Source organism: Zootoca vivipara, chromosome 9 (assembly GCF_963506605.1).
Source record: "Zootoca vivipara chromosome 9, rZooViv1.1, whole genome shotgun sequence".
Taxonomy (NCBI): Eukaryota; Metazoa; Chordata; class Lepidosauria; order Squamata; family Lacertidae; genus Zootoca; species Zootoca vivipara.
This window is the reverse complement of record NC_083284.1, coordinates 37,996,607-38,014,544: the sequence shown is the minus strand read 5'-3', so window position 1 is coordinate 38,014,544 and position 17,938 is coordinate 37,996,607. Positions and strand designations below refer to the sequence as shown.

Here is a 17,938-nt window from a genome sequence, read left to right as displayed (position 1 = left end):
TCCTTTTCACATGTACTGCTCTCAAGCCAGGTGTCACCCATCCTGCATTTGTGCCTTTCAATTTTTTTGCCCAAGTGTAGTACTTTACATTTCTCCCTGTTAAAATTCATCTTGTTTGCTTTGGCCCAGTTGTCTAATCTGTTAAGGTCATTTTGAAGTGTGATCCTGTCCTCTGGGGTATTAGCCACCCCTCCCAATTTGGTGTCGTCTGCAAACTTGCTCAGGATGCCCTCAAGACCATCATCCAAGTCATTGATAAAGTTGTTGAATAAGACTGGGCCCAAGACAGAACCCTGTGGCACCCCAATAGTCACTTCTCTCCAGGATGAAAAGGAGCCATTGATGAGCACCCTTTGGGTTCGGTCAGTTAGCCAGTTACAAATCCATTTGCATGTTTTAAAAAATACAATCATGCATGTTGTAAAAAATACAGATTTAATCCCCTAAGCATCTCTCCAATTCAATCAATGATGAGCTGTAGTATGGCATAGCTCTGCTGCCCACGAAGACAAACCAACCCAATAAGAAGACTATTAAGTGTCAGACAGTGTTTGAAACTCCCATTGTTCAAGGTGCATTTTACAACAGGGAATTTCATCAACATAAGCAGTTTCTAATCTCTAGACACATTTCTGCGTGCAAGATTTCAAATTAAAACTTCAGAGTGGAAGGAAAGGACCCCCACTTTCTGCCTCCTCACTTTCAGCTACTCTCTGAAGACTGGAGAACAGACCCTCTTAAGAATATCAGGGGGGTGGGCAGGGGAAGGATTGGACCATGTGAAAAATGAACATAATATTTTAGCTGCAGTTCATTCATTTACAGCTTATTTAAAAAGTGTGCCTAGACATTATGTTGTTGCACCCATAACCTAGGTTTAAGGTGCCATTTAGCTCCTAGCTTTCATATCTCAGTTTCTAACACTAGTGCCACAAGGAAAGCAAGGTCATTACTGAGCTCTCAAATCCAGCCCCTACTTTCAAAGTATTGTCACACAGTTTAAGGGGCTTGCCTACTAATTTCTTCCTAAATTCCACCTTGAAGTGAAGACCTTATGGAGGGACTTTGGATTGTGACATACTGTGGACCAAGACTGATGTTCTTGGTAAGCCATTTTACCATGGTGAATGAGGCCACTTGCTGTATAGAAATTTTTAGAGGCATTAAAACCAGTCCAGTCCGATTATGTGATCAGCTAAAGTCTTTGTCGTAACACAAGAACGAGCAAAAGCCATAGCAGCAACTTTTTAACAAGCAATCAGCCGTATAGGCTTCCTTCTGGGTGCTTTGAATTGCGGTAAAAGATTCACTTCTTTTAAAAGGCTTAGTATTATTCACTTTCTACAAAAGGTTTAGCCCAGAATAGAATGTTTCCCTGGGCTACAAAGCACAGAAATGCTATTGCGACTGCACCAGTCTTCAATCTTCCACTGTGACTGCCACTGTGATTCCACATTTCTCTTTTCCAAATGATTGCACAGAGGGTTGAACTTTTAGATGCCATATTATTGGGGGACAAGGGAGACGTTGCACTGCCTCAACTGCTTGCCTTTATAACAATTCTAGGTTAATTACAAAAATGTTTTGCACTTAAATATTCCAAAATACTAAGATACTGATGCACTTTCCCAAATGCAAAACAAACCTAGGGCCAAGCGTTTCCCCACTTTATGTGCACAAAGAACTGAAAAAGAGTTTGGAAAAGTAGGTGGGGGAGCAACTTTACTAAGCTGGTGTGTGTGTGTGTGTGTGTGTGTGTGTGTGTGTGTGAGAGAGAGAGAGAGAGAGAGAGAGAGAGAGAGAGAGAGAGAGTTGGTGGGAACTGCACAGACTGCCTGCACCTCTGAACTGTTTTGCCAAGAAGGAAGGCAGGGAGGAACAGGGATATGGTGAGTTCTGCTGGGATTCCTTTCATACAAGGCCACTATTGTTCTCTAAAATGGTCCAACCTCATTTCAGATGCTGTTGGCTAATATACTATACAACAATCAGAACTTGCACCATAAGTGTTTATTTTTTGTAAGTGTACCTTATAAGAGACACCATGCATTACAAGTGTTTGTCTTGGGTTTGCATGTTGTTTAGGGTTTTTGGGGGCGGGGGCTGTTGTTGCTTTCCATATTAACTTTTGGTATCTTTTAAATTGTGCTGTGATTTATGTGGAAACTGTTTAATTTGGTTGTGTAGTTTTTGATGTTTTATTTATTGCTTATGACTACTTTGCTATGTTTGTAACTATGTATTTTTTCATGTTGTAAGCCGTTTCGTGTTGTAAACCGCCTTGAGCATGGTTTTAACTATGGAAAGGCAGTATATAAATATAATTGTGTGTGTGTGTGTGTGTGTGTGTGTGTGTGTCTGTCTTGCAACATGGGCTTTAATAATCAAACGTAACATGATCAGCTACACTATCGTCAAGCTTTTCCTTTTATTTTCATTAGAAAGAACAGAAAATCTGCTTCCAAAAAAGATTTTAGAATTAGGAAAACATTGCTTTCCAATTTCTTTAGGGTTTGTGAACACAAGAAATCAGTATGCTGGGAAATTTTGAAATGATGAATACTTACAGACTGGTTGTCCCGTCTGCTATGTCACCACTGTCAGCTACAAGTTGATTTTTCTCTGCCTCTGGAGGGCTGCTGGGGGCAGCAGTCGTAGGAGACTGAGAAGACAAGGAATCCATGCTACCAGTGGGGGTGCATTCTTTTGGAGGGCTAAGACTGTCACCTGAAGAATGAGCAAGAAATATAGATACTGAAATATATAGAAAGGACACTAAAAGAAGGCAAAACACAACACACAGAATACTTGCACTGAACCCTAGGACTCTTTCTGAAACAGATTCTAGTGAATGACCTACGACCCTGGCTTAGAATCGGCTTCGGGCCAAATGTAAATTTAACTATTCACGAAACCCCTGTTCACTAAACCTGGAGGAAAATCACGTTAGCACATGCCACTTACATAACTGTGGCATCATCTGAAGAAATAGGAGTGATGTTCATAATGGCTGTCACTAAACAACTATTTGTTCCATATTTATATCCCTTACCCCAGCACCAATCTTCTTGGTAATTTCCAAGAAACACAGTAACTTTGTGACTACTTACAATAACACAAAACAAAACACACCAATGGGGGGGGTGATCTGAAGATGTCACCCTAGAGTAGCTGATAATCAAAATTAGCTTGTACTTCAAGGTAACTTTGAGGAGCAGAACAATAGTTTCTGAAATGCTGCATTCAATTTCCAGCCTAATCACACTATGGCACACCAGATCCATTACTTTGCTTTTGTGCATCATACGCTCTGAGCTGCTGATTTTTAGATGCTGCAGTTCACATTTGCATGGCATGACAAGAGCTCTTGTAGTAAATTAGATTGTGTGATATTCCGACAACTAATTTGCAGGTACACATGTCACAATACGAAACATATTCTAGGAGATTAAGCAGCAATACAGTAATCTTTTAGAGTAATTTGCTCATTATTATTTTTTCCAACACAGAGATTAATATTCATGTCTTAAATTCATGTTAATGTGCAAATGGCAGCACAAGATTGCTTTTTTTCATCCTGGAAACGCACACTGGAAACAAAGAGCTGCATTCTAACTACCATGTGTGGAAGACAGCTCGTGGAAGACAACTGTCAGAAAAGAGACCAGGCCAAAAATGGATGCATAACAGACCACTTTATTTCCAAGAAAAAAATCTAAAACAGCAGCATAGGTGGCTGCCTCAGTGCCACCTATAGGGGTATAGCGGCTGAAACTCTTTATTAGTTGTCTTATCCTGCCCCCTAGAAAAGTCTCTCTAAAGGGATTGGGGGACTCAAAGTAAGATGGGGTACAGATGGCTGAGAAGGGAGGAATGGTCTAAAATCTGGTGGTGCCATTTATCACATAGTGCGATTTATGTGATTCCCTTCTCTCCTGGTCCAGCTGCCCACATGCCACACCCCACATTGTTAATCCTTGAAAGGATTTTCACCGGCGGGGTGTGTGTGTGTGTGTGTGTGTGTGAAGGGAGAGGTGACTGGAAAGCCTCCTTGTGTGAGCTTCCTTCTGCTCACAGCAGCATCAGATTTAGGGCACTGTGGGCTGTTACCCCCCACAGGGCGCCAAGACGAAGGGGCACAAAACAATAACAATAAAAACCTATATTTATATGGACACCTAGTGAAAGTACCAAAAGGAATCATTGCGAAGAGAAGAAATATTTGAGGGGTGGGCACCAAAATTTGTCCTTGCTCAGGGCGCCATATTACCGAAGTCCGCCCTTGGATCCAGTATATCTGAAGGAGCATCTCCACCCCCATCGTTCTGCCCGGACACTGAGGTCCAGCACCGAGGGCCTTCTGGCGGTTCCCTCACTGCGAGAAGCAAAGCTACAGGGAACCAGGCAGAGGGCCTTCTGGGTAGTGGCACCTGCCCTGTGGAACGCCCTCCCACCAGATGTCAAAGAGAATACCACCAGACTTTTAGAAGACATCTGAAGGCAGCTCTGTTTCGGGAAGCTTTTAATGTTTGTTGGATTACTGCATTTTAATATTTTGTTGGAAGCCGCCCAGAGTGGCTGAGGAAGCCCAGCCAGATGGGCAGGATATAAATAGTCTATTATTATTATCATCATCATCCAGCTCAATGAAACTAGCACCCAAGGCCCCATTCCAGCAAGGGAGAGCAGTCTTCCACATGCACTGCCATTATGATAGTAATCCAGCACCACATCTTCTGATGCAGATATAGAGACATTCACCCTACCTGAGGCTACTATGCGTATGACGAGGGTTGCAAGCACTCTTAGTTGAAACAAAGTCCCAATGAATTTAACAGGACTTCAGAGTAGACAGTAACAGGTTGCAGTATTGACACAAGTAGAGCTGGATTGAGACCCTGGTTTTTTGGCTTCAAACAGGGTGGCAGACACTTGTCATTCAACCCTAATTTTCATTAAGCGAAGTATGTAAACGGAATGTAGTCATAACAACGTGAACTTGTGAAAAGCTTTTTTTAAAAAAAAAAATGCAAAATTTCGCAAATTTTCCAGACCAGTGGCAAAAGAGATACAATTGCAGGTTTTGACTGTGCAGGTTTATAGTAATATGTTACAACTGTGAATGTCAGAATCAGCTGCATTGAGATATCTGGATAAGCTTAAGAAAATAAGTCACAGAGTATGAAATTTATGTCCCTTTATTAAGTGACATTATGATGCCAAGAACAAAAACCTCTTCCAAAAGGTCAATGGAAGACAGACAACATGAATTAGATTGAGAAGCAAGAAAGACAAATTAGGTTAGAGTGTCGATACAAGTCAAAGCAAATTAATTTACAGTGTGAAGCAGCATGGTTATATCATAACAGCAGCAGACATCAAAAGGGAAGTCCCTCTCTCTTGCAAAGCATTCTCAAATCCTTCAAAAACAACAACAACAACAACAACAACAACAACAACAACAACAACAACAACAACAACAACAACAACAGCTGCATAGGGGCTGTACCATTCACTCAATAACCAGCTTGCAATTTAGATCTGGAGAGGAACAACAGCAAAAGCAGATAACTTCTTGTAAATATTTCCTTTGCTACCTTTTTTCCAAAGAGGATTGTCGGAAAGCAACTATGTGTAACTTGGATAGTCATTATGGCAGGAATAAAAACCCTACATTGATTCAGGGGTGCTTGGAGCGTTAGGGGAGGGTTAGTACCACTGGTGAAGGACATGCGGTGCTCCTTCTGGGGTAGTTTGTCCACCTTTGGTCCCAATCCTGCACTCAGCTCTCACCTGTAGCTCCTAGCAGCTCATGCGACAGCAGCCACAACCCAGTGAAATGGTTTCAATTGGCCGGCTTAACCGACTGAGGGTAGCCAATGGGCCTCAAACCTTTGGTGAGTTAGAAACGTCCCTTGCAAGTCTTCGGGCTGAAGAGGGCACCAGGTATCTAATTCCTTCACCAAGACAAAAAATTATTTCCAAATATGGGACTTCGGGGCTTAGTATCTGCAGTACATATTTTAGCTTAATTAGCAATGTATGTTTTTCTTCTTTGATAGGCAAAGCCATGCATGGAAAGAAGGTTCTGTTGCACTTTTCTCCCACCCTTTGTCCATGGGACTCAAAGCAACACAGCATCCCTCAAAGCAATCATCTGAGTCCAGTGAAGTGACCAGGTAGCCATCCGGAGTGGGTGGGTTGCAACCTCTCACTGTATAAGTCCTGTTGCCTGAACAGAACCAGGTAAAAGTCCTGTTCTTGATAGGGAAATTCCCATTCAGCTGTGAAGGTAAAGACCTCACCTTAAAACCATGGCAGAGCTTCAGGTTGCCCTCTTGTATCTGCATATACACATTCCTGCTTGTTCCTCATATACACATCAGCTTCCTGCAGCCAACCATCTATTACCTGATATTCCCATCTCTACCCCAAACTTCTACTTCACAGGAGTACATGGTAACTGAACAGGGGCTGGAAGCTCGGGTGCTAAAACCACTCATTTCCCACAAGAAGAATGCTCTGCCTGTGCCTCGGCAGTTTTTGCTGCTTAGGTGCTTCACAAAGGCACTTGCTTCATCTCCTGAAATGTTAGCCTTGTTTCACTCTAAGGCATGTTTGCTCACTAAGAACCTCTGTTCTATAGTAGGAAGGAATTGCATTACAAGGCAATTGGCTGACTGGAAGGACACCTAGCCACGCCTAGCATCTTCAAATGAAAAGAACCTACAGATGTGCATCCTCCTCCTACGTGAACCTCTCATCGAGGCAGCTAAAAATAAAAGGATCAAGAAATCACAATCTCATCAAGTTGTTGAAGAGAGTTCACAGCAGAGTCACAGATATTGTGCCAGGGTGTTAATTTAGACCTCATAATTAAAATGCCAAGATATGATAGATCCGAGGGTTGCCGTATAAAAAGAAATCAGATACAAGCAGAGAAGGGAGAGGAACGCCATGCTAAATTGAGATTAAAATGGCATGCAGAAGCGCTATCAATTAGAAACACACATCACACATCACACACACACACAATCAAACAGAAAGGTAGGCACACAATCCTGATTATCTTAGACAAGAGGAAAATGACAGTGACTTGTTAAAACAAAGGTATTTCGCGATTTCTTGTAATATTATGCAGTATTACTAATAGCTTTTAGTCTGACCTACTGCCTAAATGGGAAACAAAGCACATGCCCCACTTTGCCTCGGAGCTGTAGAGACCAGAATTCTATTTCAGTAGGGAGGTGCAAGGTTCACTCAGCAAGAGGAAGGGCTATGAATGCTATCACAGTGAGCTGGGTAAGGACATGCAAGGACAGAAGCTGGCTGAGAGGAGTTTCCTTTAAAAAAATGTATGAAGGCTTCAATCTGCTACTCAACTTAGCGGAACTCAGCAAGAATTTCCGCAACTGCTATTAACCATTCTCTGAATGGCAACTGAGAACTTTTAACCTGTTCCTGTTTTAATATTCCTAAACATATTAATAAGCAGGGGTGCCAAGCATGTAGGCTATTTACAGCTCTCAAGGTAAAAGGTAAAGGTAAAGGGACCCCTGACCATTCGGTCCAGTCATGACCGACTCTGGGGTTGCGGCGCTCATCTCGCTTTACTGGCCGAGGGAGCCGGCGTACAGCTTCCGGGTCATGTGGCCAGCATGACTAAGCCGCTTCTGGCGAACCAGAGCAGCGCATGGAAATGCCGTTTACCTTCCCACTAGAGCAGTACCTCTACTTGCACTTTGACGTGCTTTCAAACTGCTAGGTTGGCAGGAGCTCTCAAGGTACTACTGAGCTTTTAGAGCATCCTCAAAATATCTGGAGTTTAACATCATGGTCTAAAAATAGGTCATTGTTTTGAAACTCTTGGTAAACATATGCTGCAAAGCCCACTACCTTAATTCAAAATTAGCTAGCAACTTAAAGACAATGAACCAGTTAGCCTTTAAAGTGCCACAACAATGTTGATGCTGCTGCAGCATAGCTAACCTGCCTAAAATTAATTTAAAATGATAGTTTTGACAAAATCAACACAGAACCGCAGAAAATGATTTTAAAAAATGATTTATGCCACTATAATATACATAGACCAAGCACATACTAATTTCCCACCCAATCTTATATTACAGTGTGCATGTGGGAATTGTGTGTGTTTTTTTAAAACTAAGCACACACAAACATGCCTAATTTTTTTGAGGGCGGGAATCAGCTATTTTAAGACAGAGCGAAAAAGTACAGGAGGCAAGCAATATCATGTGCATCTATATTTTAAAGCTAGCAGTCTGACAGAGTTGTTCTGCATGTGCTTAGAGTTTGTATTCACAACTTTTGTTTGCACCTTTTATTCATCAATAGATGCAGTTGATTTTAATAATTTTATCAATATGCTCCATCTGTCTACATAAATCCTAAAATTAAAAACCCTCTAATTTCATCTCCATGCTAGAAACAATACCATGTACACCAAGCCCATTTTACTTTATATACAGATATAATTCAACAATGATATAGGGAGAAACAAGGCAAAGAGGGTGCAATAATTTAAACATTCAAACACCTGTCAAGAACAGCTCATGTCCACAAAGAAACAAAAATGGGTAAGACCATATGAAAACAACACAAATGCCATCCTTTCTGACTTGCACAACAAGTTGTCCAACACATCCTGCTTTATCTCTTGGTAGTCAACTGTTTAATTACTTGATGGCTAGTAGCTGTCAATATTACTACTATTTGCCAGACTGGATTCTGGTCCAGATTTCAGCATTCAAGTACTGTACATTCATTCTCCTAATTCAAGGAAATCTGCTTAACATTTTGGTTCATATCTTCCGTTTATCTTACAATTTTATAATTGTCGACAGAGGTCAAAGAGATTCAGCTTAAAAGAAAATGAAATCCCTTGTTAAGAGGAATAAGAAAGTTCTCCTGAAGTTCCAGATATATACAGTACCAAGTTATGAGAATGTACTCTCCCTGCCTCCTCTCTCCATTTTCCAATTTAAAAAAAGAGAAAGATAATAGAATTTGTGAAATGGAAAACTACTGTAGATTGCCCTGATGACACAAGATATACTGCAACTCAACTCTGCTGCCAAGATAGAAAATATAATTAACATCTTACTGTCATCCAGCTCAAGACAGAGATTATATACAGCAATGGGCCTCTTATTACGTTGCCCTTGTCTTCTTGATTGTCGTGGTGGGGCATTTGGAGGAGATACCGACACAGGAATTGGCTCAGGGAAAGTGGCATCAGGCAGAGTTTGAAAAATCTGCAAAGAAGAGCACAAAGGGCATTAATTATTTGCTATGAACAGCAACCTGTAAAAATGCAACTGTAAACTATTATCAACTAACATTTGTCTTGGATGCTATTCAGGCATGAAGAAGCCAAAACTATTCTTTGAACACGGGGAGTGTGCCATTATTCTTTTTCAAAAATAAAAAACAAAAACAAATTTATAAATAAGCAAAAATACCATCTACGAATCAACTGTTCTGCAAATCATTTAATCCACAAACCTAAGTATGTGCAGTTGTTCTTGCCAGCTGGCAGGGCCCTTAGAAATAAGATTTATTTATGAATCACAAAAGGCAAGGTCATTGGTTCAAAAATTTCACTGGCCCATATATTTTAGCCAAGTCTTTCATTATAATTCTCAAAACGAATGATAGAAACATGAGACAATAGTCTCTTTATAATTTTGCTTTTAATATGATTTGTGGAATCATGTCTTTAATATGATTCCCCACACCTACCAAGGGGGCAGTTACTAAACTTTCTCAAATTGGATCAAACATACTAACAAGGTGCTCATTTTCAGTAACTGACTGCTAAAACTTTCAACAAATGTCCCCACTGTCTGAAGTTGGCTAATGGCAATGGAGGAGAGGATCTTTTTCAGCTGTTGTATCTTGCCTGTGGGACTCTCTCTGCAGAAAGTAGCACTGACATGAACATATTTTAGGCACCACACGAAGACCTTATTTTCTTAGTCTTCCAAGCTCTGGTGTATAGGGAAATCCCCACTTATGTGGGGGTTCCGTTCCCGGCCCCTGCGCACATCACTGAGTTGCACACAAGTGGGGATAGCCCCATTTCACCCCACTTCCATTCCGCCCCTGTCCCGCCCCCTTTTGTGTGTGCTGATTGCGCACAAGTGGGGAGATCCCTGTATTCTTGCCCAGCTGCAATTGTTTTTATCACTGCCTTTTACTGTGTTTTTATTAGTTATTGTAAACCGCCTTGGAAATGTTGAATTGAGGGGCAATGTTCTTAAATAAATAAAATTAAACCCTTTTGAATTACAGATCCACCCTTACCTACTTGTACTGCCAGCCTTTCGAACCATTTGCAACAAAGCAATAAATACACCTGCTTTTGTTGTGCAGGTACAGGTGGCTAAGCACTTACAAAAGACATCTCATGTCTTCTAGCAAACATAGTAGCAATGACTCTAATTTCAATCAGCCCTTTTGCCATGTGTGATTCCACACACATTGGAGCGCACACACTCTCTCCCTTGTTCTCCATGTGTTGTCACCACAGCGTAATAATGAAATGCTTCACACAAGCATGAGATACAGGTTTGAAAATCCACCTGCAGCCAAGGGACGTACAGCTAATCAGTGTTATGAGTCAAAGGGTTGTAGTTTTTGCTAGGCCATTCTGTCCCCCGCCCCCATATTAGCCCTCTCTTCTGTAGCATACAGACAGATCAACATTTATTTTTATTGCACAGGTGTGTGTGTGTGTGTGTGTGTGTGTGTGTGTGTGTGAGAGAGAGAGAGAGAGAGAGAGAGAGAGAGAGAGAGAGAGAGAGAGAGAGAGAGAGAGAGTATCTGCTGGAAGGGGTCAAAGCAGCTATTAAATGTATGACATTATCAAGTTACTGTTCTCCAATAAAATCAGTGAGGAAAGACGGCATTTTGTCAAGTCTAGGAAGACAGAACTTACATATACATTTTTGTTTCTGCATACACTTGATTAGATAGATTTCTGTTTTTTATTTTATTTTCAGGCGTTTACAAATATTTCATTACATCTCATACTGGTGAATGGAATTTCTTTTAAAAAGCAATTGAAACAAGCAGTCCATGAAGAATAAAATAGAAATACCACAGCACAATGAATTACAAACGTAAGGACAACAAATAAGGCAGCAGGGCGAGGTGCAACAAATAAGTTTATCAAAAACTGTGGGGGTGGGGGTGGGGAAATAGTTCCAATAAAAATCCACATGCCACACTTGGGAAATAATCAGAAAGCAGTGAAACTACTTTGCAAGTCCAAAATGACTGTCCTAATAATAGCTCAGATGCGCCACTATGTTGTACAGTGGAAGAAAAGCACTAGCCTAGCTACTGTGAAGAGCCACGTCATGGTTCCCAAAGGCATCAAAGCAATAACACACAATATTTGACCTTAAAGTACAGAAGATAAAAATAAACACACGTCAGGTCTACTTTGGTATAATCATAGTCCCTGAGCAGCTCAACCTGAAATGCAGCAACAGCAATATCCTGGGACCAACACAAATTTGTAAAACACTAGCTTCCTTATGTGGACTATGCCAATGCCATGTTAACAGAAGAGGTGAGAGTCTCCTTTGGGCCTAGGCCAACCAGGTGCTTCCTGGCATTTTGAACTACAAGTAACATCAGCTCCAGTTCATAGCCCTTGGCTGGGAGGTGGTATTGATTGAGCACTACTCAATCAACAGGTATTGGTTGAGTACTACTGGAACCAGGTCCAATCCACACTGGAGCGTAGGAAAAAACACAAAATACAGTATATACATTCCATATGTCATCTTTGGAACTTATAGAAGTCCCTCAGGTTAGTAAAACCCACACACATTCCAGAACTGAAAAGAGAAAATGATTTTCCAACAATATTTTCAACAGTGAAGGAGATTGCTGCTTTGACTCTGTCTAATTTATATTGCTTCTGCTCGATGCTGTATGGTTTTAGACTGGGTTTGATATGACATTTTACTGACTCTTATTGCTTTAAATGGTTTCGTTTTAATTGTTACAGTTTTGTTAGCTGCCTTGAGAGCCATATCCCAGGAGAAGTGGTATCAATATGAAAAATTAAGAGCTAGCCCACAGAAATGCAAGTCTGGTTTCTACTAAAATTACCAGCAGGGATATGTGTGAAGTTGTTTTACCTATACTGTAGTTCAGTACTTTAAACTGCTCATCCTGTATACATCAAGGATCTCTTGAATTGAAAATTCAATTATTCAAGGATCCTTACTACTGTCTTTCATTAGACACTAATGTAATTTAAATATATCTCATAAATTCCAGGTTTCATTAAATTAGGGCAAACTGAAATAATTTAAACATTATGGAAAAAAATTCCCAAAAAAGCTTGCAGTTCGAGTAGGGAGCCTGTGGCCCTCCAAATGTTGGACTCCCAACTCCTATCAGCCCCAACCAATATAGTCTAGCAGCATCTTGAAGAGGGGATCCCCCAACTTTGTCCTAGAGTATTACTGACTTGCAACATTTCTTAAATTTATGTTTATGTTTAGTGTACTGAACTATAGATATTTTAGCAATCTAGACATAATATTAAAAATCTGCTGCTCATCTTCCTGAAGATCCTGGTGCTTGCAGACCCTTCAGCCACAGTTCATCTTGCCCACCTGCACAATGGCTTGAAATCCACCCCATCCTTTTATTCACACACTCGCACAGCTGTGCCAGTCATCCAAACCAGCCCTGGTTAGAATCCTCAGCTGTTCCTTCTATGCCACGGGTGTCAAACACAAGGCCCGGGGGCCAAATCCGGCCCGCCAGACCTCGTCATGTGGCCCGCCGAGCGCCCCAGCCAGCGGGACCCAGCCGACAAAGCGCCGACAAACAGCTGGGGCCTGAGGGGGGGTGGAAAGGCGGCCGGAGCAGCGCTGCGTGGAGCGCCCTGAGCCACAGCAGGAGAAGGAGGAGGCAGCTTGCCAGGTCAGCGCCCAGCAGCGCCGCACGGAGAGTCCCGAGCCTCTGCGACGCAGCAGTACTCTGTAGCACTTTGAATCCTCCTCCTCCTGCCACGGCTCGGCGCTTGGAAACAGCTGCTGCTGCTGCTGCTGAAGCACAGACAAAGCACCCAGCAGTGCCGCGTGGAGGAGGATTCAAAGTGCTACAGAGCACTGCTGTGTCCCAGAGGCTCGGCACTCTTCATACGGTGCTGCCAGGCACCGACCCGGCAAGCCGCCTCCTCCTCCTCTTGCCTCACCTCCTCCTCCTCCTGCCGCGGCTCAGCCTCATGAACGTGAGCTCTGCAGCGGCTCAGGCTCATGAACGTGCAACTCTGAGGCTTTACGCACTTCTCCTAAAACGGACACCCGCTGCCTCACGCTGCACGGGAAATGCTTTTTGCCCCTGGGTCCCTTCGCGCTCTTTTCTGGCGCTAAATCAAGGCGGCGACCCCCCCCCTTTCTTCCTTCCTCTCTCTCGTTCTTATTCTTTCTTTCCCTCTCCTTCCTTCCTTCTTTATCTATGTCTTCTCTCCGTCTTTCTTTTTCTTTCCTTCTTTATTCCCTTCCTTCTTTCCTACTCTTCTTTCTCTCCCCTCTTTCCTTCCTCTCTCCCTCCTGCTCCCTCTTTTCTTCCTTCCTTCCGTCCTTCCCATCTTTCTTCCTCTCCCTCATTCTTATTCTTTCTTTCCCTCTCTACTTCCTTCCTTCTTTCTCCCTTTCTGTCTTCTCTCCCTCTTTCTTTTTCTTTCCTTCTTTATTCCCTCCCTTCTTTCCTACTCTTCTTTCTCTCCCCTCTTTTCTTCCTTCCTCCCTCCCCTCCCTCTCCCTCTCCCTCTCCTCAGAAACATAGGATGCTGCTTTATACTTCTGGTCCTTAAACCCTGGAGCCAGGAGAGCAGCTCCAGTGAGTCAACCTCAGCCAGTCCCTTTGGTGAAGGGTGGTGGCTCACTGGCAGAACATCTGTCCTGCATGCAGAAGGACCCCAGCATCTCCAGGTACCAGTAGCTCTGCAAAGCTCCTGCATGAAACCCTAGCGAGCCTCCACCACCCAGTGCAGTTACCAAAAATCATTTTTCAATAAATTGTACAATAATTGTACATTTGAATATCTACTTGCCATTATTCTGACTATGTTTCTGCTTTCAGAGCTAGTTATTACTTACATTATTGCAAAAAAACAGTAATAATTGAATGCAGTGACAATAATTTATGATAATAAAGAGTGGACACATAGTCCTACAGATACAACCGGCCCTTTGAGGGTGACCAAACTGCTGATGCGGCCCCCGATGAATTTGAGTTTGACACCCCTGCTCTATGCCTTCAAGTGGTGAATAGGTGAGTAGGTGCCAGGCCACAAAATTAAGGAAAAGAAAAAAGTTTCATGTCTAAGTCCTATACAGTGGTACCTCAGGTTAAGTACTTAATTGGTTCCGGAAGTCCGTACTTAACTTGAAGCGTACTTAACCTGAAGTGAACTTTCCCATTGAAAGTCATGGAAAGTGGATTAATCCATTCCAGATGGGTCCGTGGAGTACTTAACTTGTAAGTACTCAACCTGAAGAGTACTTAACCCGAGGTATGACTCGGGTTTTACTCAGCAGTAAGTGCTGCTGGGTTTAATGGAACGTCTCCCACATAAATGTGCATTGGATTGCTGCCAGGGTGCTATGGAACTGACAGAGGCTTTGCATTCATGGGCCCATCAACTCTGCAGTTGTTTTGTTATTTATCAAATCTGTTCTAATTTTCTCGTGTAAACTGAGAGCCAATGTATTATTATAGTGGTTAGGATGGCGAATTAACACCAGGAAGACCTGCCTTGAAATGCCCACTCAGCCACAAAAATTGCCGGGTGACCTTGGCCCAGTTATTCTTTCTCAGGCAAACCTACCTCAGAGGGTTGCTGTGAGGATAAAGGAGGGGATCATGCATGCCACTCTGAGGTCTTTGCATGAAGGAAAGATGAGTGATTGAACAAAACAAATAAAGTGGTTTGTTAGGATTGTATAACATGCAATTGAGTTTTGGGGACTATTTCACCTGGTTATGGAACAATAATCTACAGTATACCGAGAAAGGATTATTTATCTATCTATCTATCTATCTATCTATCTATCTATCTATTTATTTATTTATTATTCAGAAACCAACAGAGTTAATTTAAAAAGAAAAGGGGGGAAACCTGCCAGGTACCTTCAGATTACTTTTCTCTCTCTAACAGGACAGAGATCCTGCTCACTGGTGCACACCATTCCAGCTCTAATGCAGTTCTCCCCAGCTGTCAGAGAGATGTCTCACAGGAAAGTCAGGGGTTCAGAAAATATGTATTACTCCCAGCAATTCTTTACAATACTCCCCTAGCATTTTTTCCTACCCTTTGATTTTAACTCTTGCCAAAATCTACAGATTACAGAAGCTTTCCTCGATCTGGTCCATTCCAGATGCTTTAGGCTACAACTCCCAACAGCTTCTGTCCGCAGTGGCTGTGGCTGATGAGAGTTGAAATCCAAAACATCTGGACAGTAAGAGATTCAAGAATGCTGTGCTAAGCATGTGTAGAATGACATGTAGGTGGAATTCATCAGGTGCCATTACACTGTGTATGTTTGTGCATAATGGGTTTAAGTACAGAAAAGCTACTATACTATACACTAAAACTTTCCCCATTATCATTAGACAAAGACATTAGAAGCAGGATGGTCACTTATAAAACTATTTTAAAAAACCAACAGCAAGGTTAAAACATAATGTATGCTCTTTTATCATGCGTATTTTACAAATTTGTTAACTCAGCCTTTTCTAAAAATAGCACTCTTAGCAAAAAGGCAGTGACTTCCTCTGTATCCTGATCATGTCCCACATTTAACAATTCATGACACGAACATTCCCGATAGTATGCACTGGACTGCTGTCATTTGAAGAATAGGAGGCAGAGTTAAGCATGCTGGGATTGAAATGTAAACACCTGTCAATGACATGAGCAAATACAATGGAATCATCCAGTATTCTCTACTGCTGCCTAAATAGCAAGAATATTAAAAAGAGTGCCAGTTCTGTCAAGACACAGACAGGAACAGAAAAAAATCTGCTTTTCCTGGCAATTAAGAATTGTACACAATCCTATTCTACAAACTTTCAGTGTTATATTAAGTCAGAGATGAGTAAACACATATTTTAGACAAGCAGTAGCTACATTCTTCCTCTACCTAAAAAGACAGCAAAAGAAAAAATACTGCTTAACTAACCTTTAGCTGTGTACAGATAAACCTAAGAATAGCTAACACAGAATAAATGAGTTATTATTTTGCTTAACTCCCTTGTTTTATCTTTGTTACCTGGAAATGGGGAAAATACACATTGCCGAGATGCTTATATTTCACTTTGTAGAATATCAAACATGAAAATTGAAAACAAATTGTGTTCTCTTACTTAGTCAGTAAGTAGTCAGTTGCAAGAGGGCTATTCAAGCTCATGCACTTAGTCTATTTCCCCCCACTGTTACCGGTACATCCATCCTAGTCATTGCATTATCTCATTTATTATTTCCTTCATGCATCTAGTCAAGATTATAAACTTTAAAAAGGGCCATCATCATCCTATTATTATGAATAAAGGGCACAATCCATCCAAAGTCAAGCATTTTCACTGACCCCTGAATTTAAGGACAGATCTAAGCACATGGCTTGACCTAAATCTATGGAATATAAAAACTTTGGTTGAAACATTTAATAATGTAGCTCTCAACTGACAGCTTCTAAGAACCACCATAGGAATCGGTCACATAGCTGTTTTTGAATGAGAAGGTCTGTAAACATGCATATGTGTGTGCATAGTGAAATTTTGGGGAACCATCTAGAGCACATGGGGATTTGCTGATGCGAAATGGTGACTGGCTGCACTCGACAAAGGCAGGAACTGCATGACAGAGGGCCTACCTCCCGAAAGGTTGCTACCTGCCTTCAACTGGCAGGTGGAGACAACAACCCACCCCGCAGACAGGATACTGGGAATAGGAAAACAGGGGTGTTTGCTGGAGCAACAGAAGCTAATGATTAATCTACCTTGGAAGTTTTCAGAGGACTCGGATCGGGGTCCCCCCCCCAATGTGTTCAATTTTTTGCTTTGTTCATAGAAAAGCTACAAAATACAGAAGGTTCAGAAAAGGGGTTCTGAGTAGCTGAATTCCCCCCATACCAGTAAGATTTCTTGAGAATATTGTTGCATTTAAAAAAGTATATAACAGAATTCTCCTCAGAGTCTTCATGTGCCACCTTCAGAGATTAAGCATATGCAAAAAAAAAAGGTACCATAGTGAGTCTTAGCAGCCAGCACTAAAGGGAGTAGTAATAATCTGTATTCACTTTCTTATTCTTGCTTCCGTTTGTCTACTAAAAAGTCTATGATGTTCTGTTTTAAACAGCAGGAGAACAGCTGCCTATTCCATTTGGAAATTTTATATTTGAATCAAGAAGATGTATTCCAAAATGATCTACGATATGAAAATTGAGAAAGCATGCTGTGTGTGGATGTTAGAATTTACAATTTGTATTGCAATGTTTTGGCAGTTTGTTTTGAAATTAAAAGATTCTCTCAAACCATGCTGATTTACACCATACATTTATTCTTGTTTCTCAAAAATGTACATCTGAGATCTACTCGGTATGATGCCAGTGGCAGATGCTCTCAAACACAATGCAAGTCCACGACCATCTTAGAATTTAAATGATACCACTCACTGGAAGAAGAAACAGAGCACAATTCACCTTACCCACTGAGGATATGTGGAAAGGACAAATAGAGATGGTTTTACAAGGCGGCTTACATTAAGAATAAATTAAAATGTATTTGAAGAATCACCTTTGTAGTTTTAACATAAGGCAGCTGGCTAGAGATGTGTTGGGGATGCTACAGGACAGTCTTGCACAATATTTTCTCCTACACAGGG

The 17,938-nt window shown here is 41.6% G+C and overlaps 1 protein-coding gene across 6 annotated transcripts in view; it reads right to left on the bottom strand.

Moving 5' to 3' along the window:
• ARHGAP10 (Rho GTPase activating protein 10) overlaps positions 1 to 17,938 on the bottom strand; it is a 125,432-nt gene that overhangs the window by 35,372 nt on the left and 72,122 nt on the right. For all 6 annotated transcript variants that reach the window (XR_009558139.1, XR_009558140.1, XM_060278644.1 and 3 more), the window contains 2 exons: positions 9,125 to 9,275; positions 2,568 to 2,727 (listed from right to left, as the gene is read on the bottom strand). Coding sequence is in view for 4 of the 6 variants with exons in the window: in XM_060278644.1 (XP_060134627.1) it covers positions 2,568 to 2,727; positions 9,125 to 9,275 (311 nt within the window). In the remaining 2 variants the exon portion in view is untranslated. The remainder of the gene's footprint in view (positions 1 to 2,567; positions 2,728 to 9,124; positions 9,276 to 17,938) is intronic.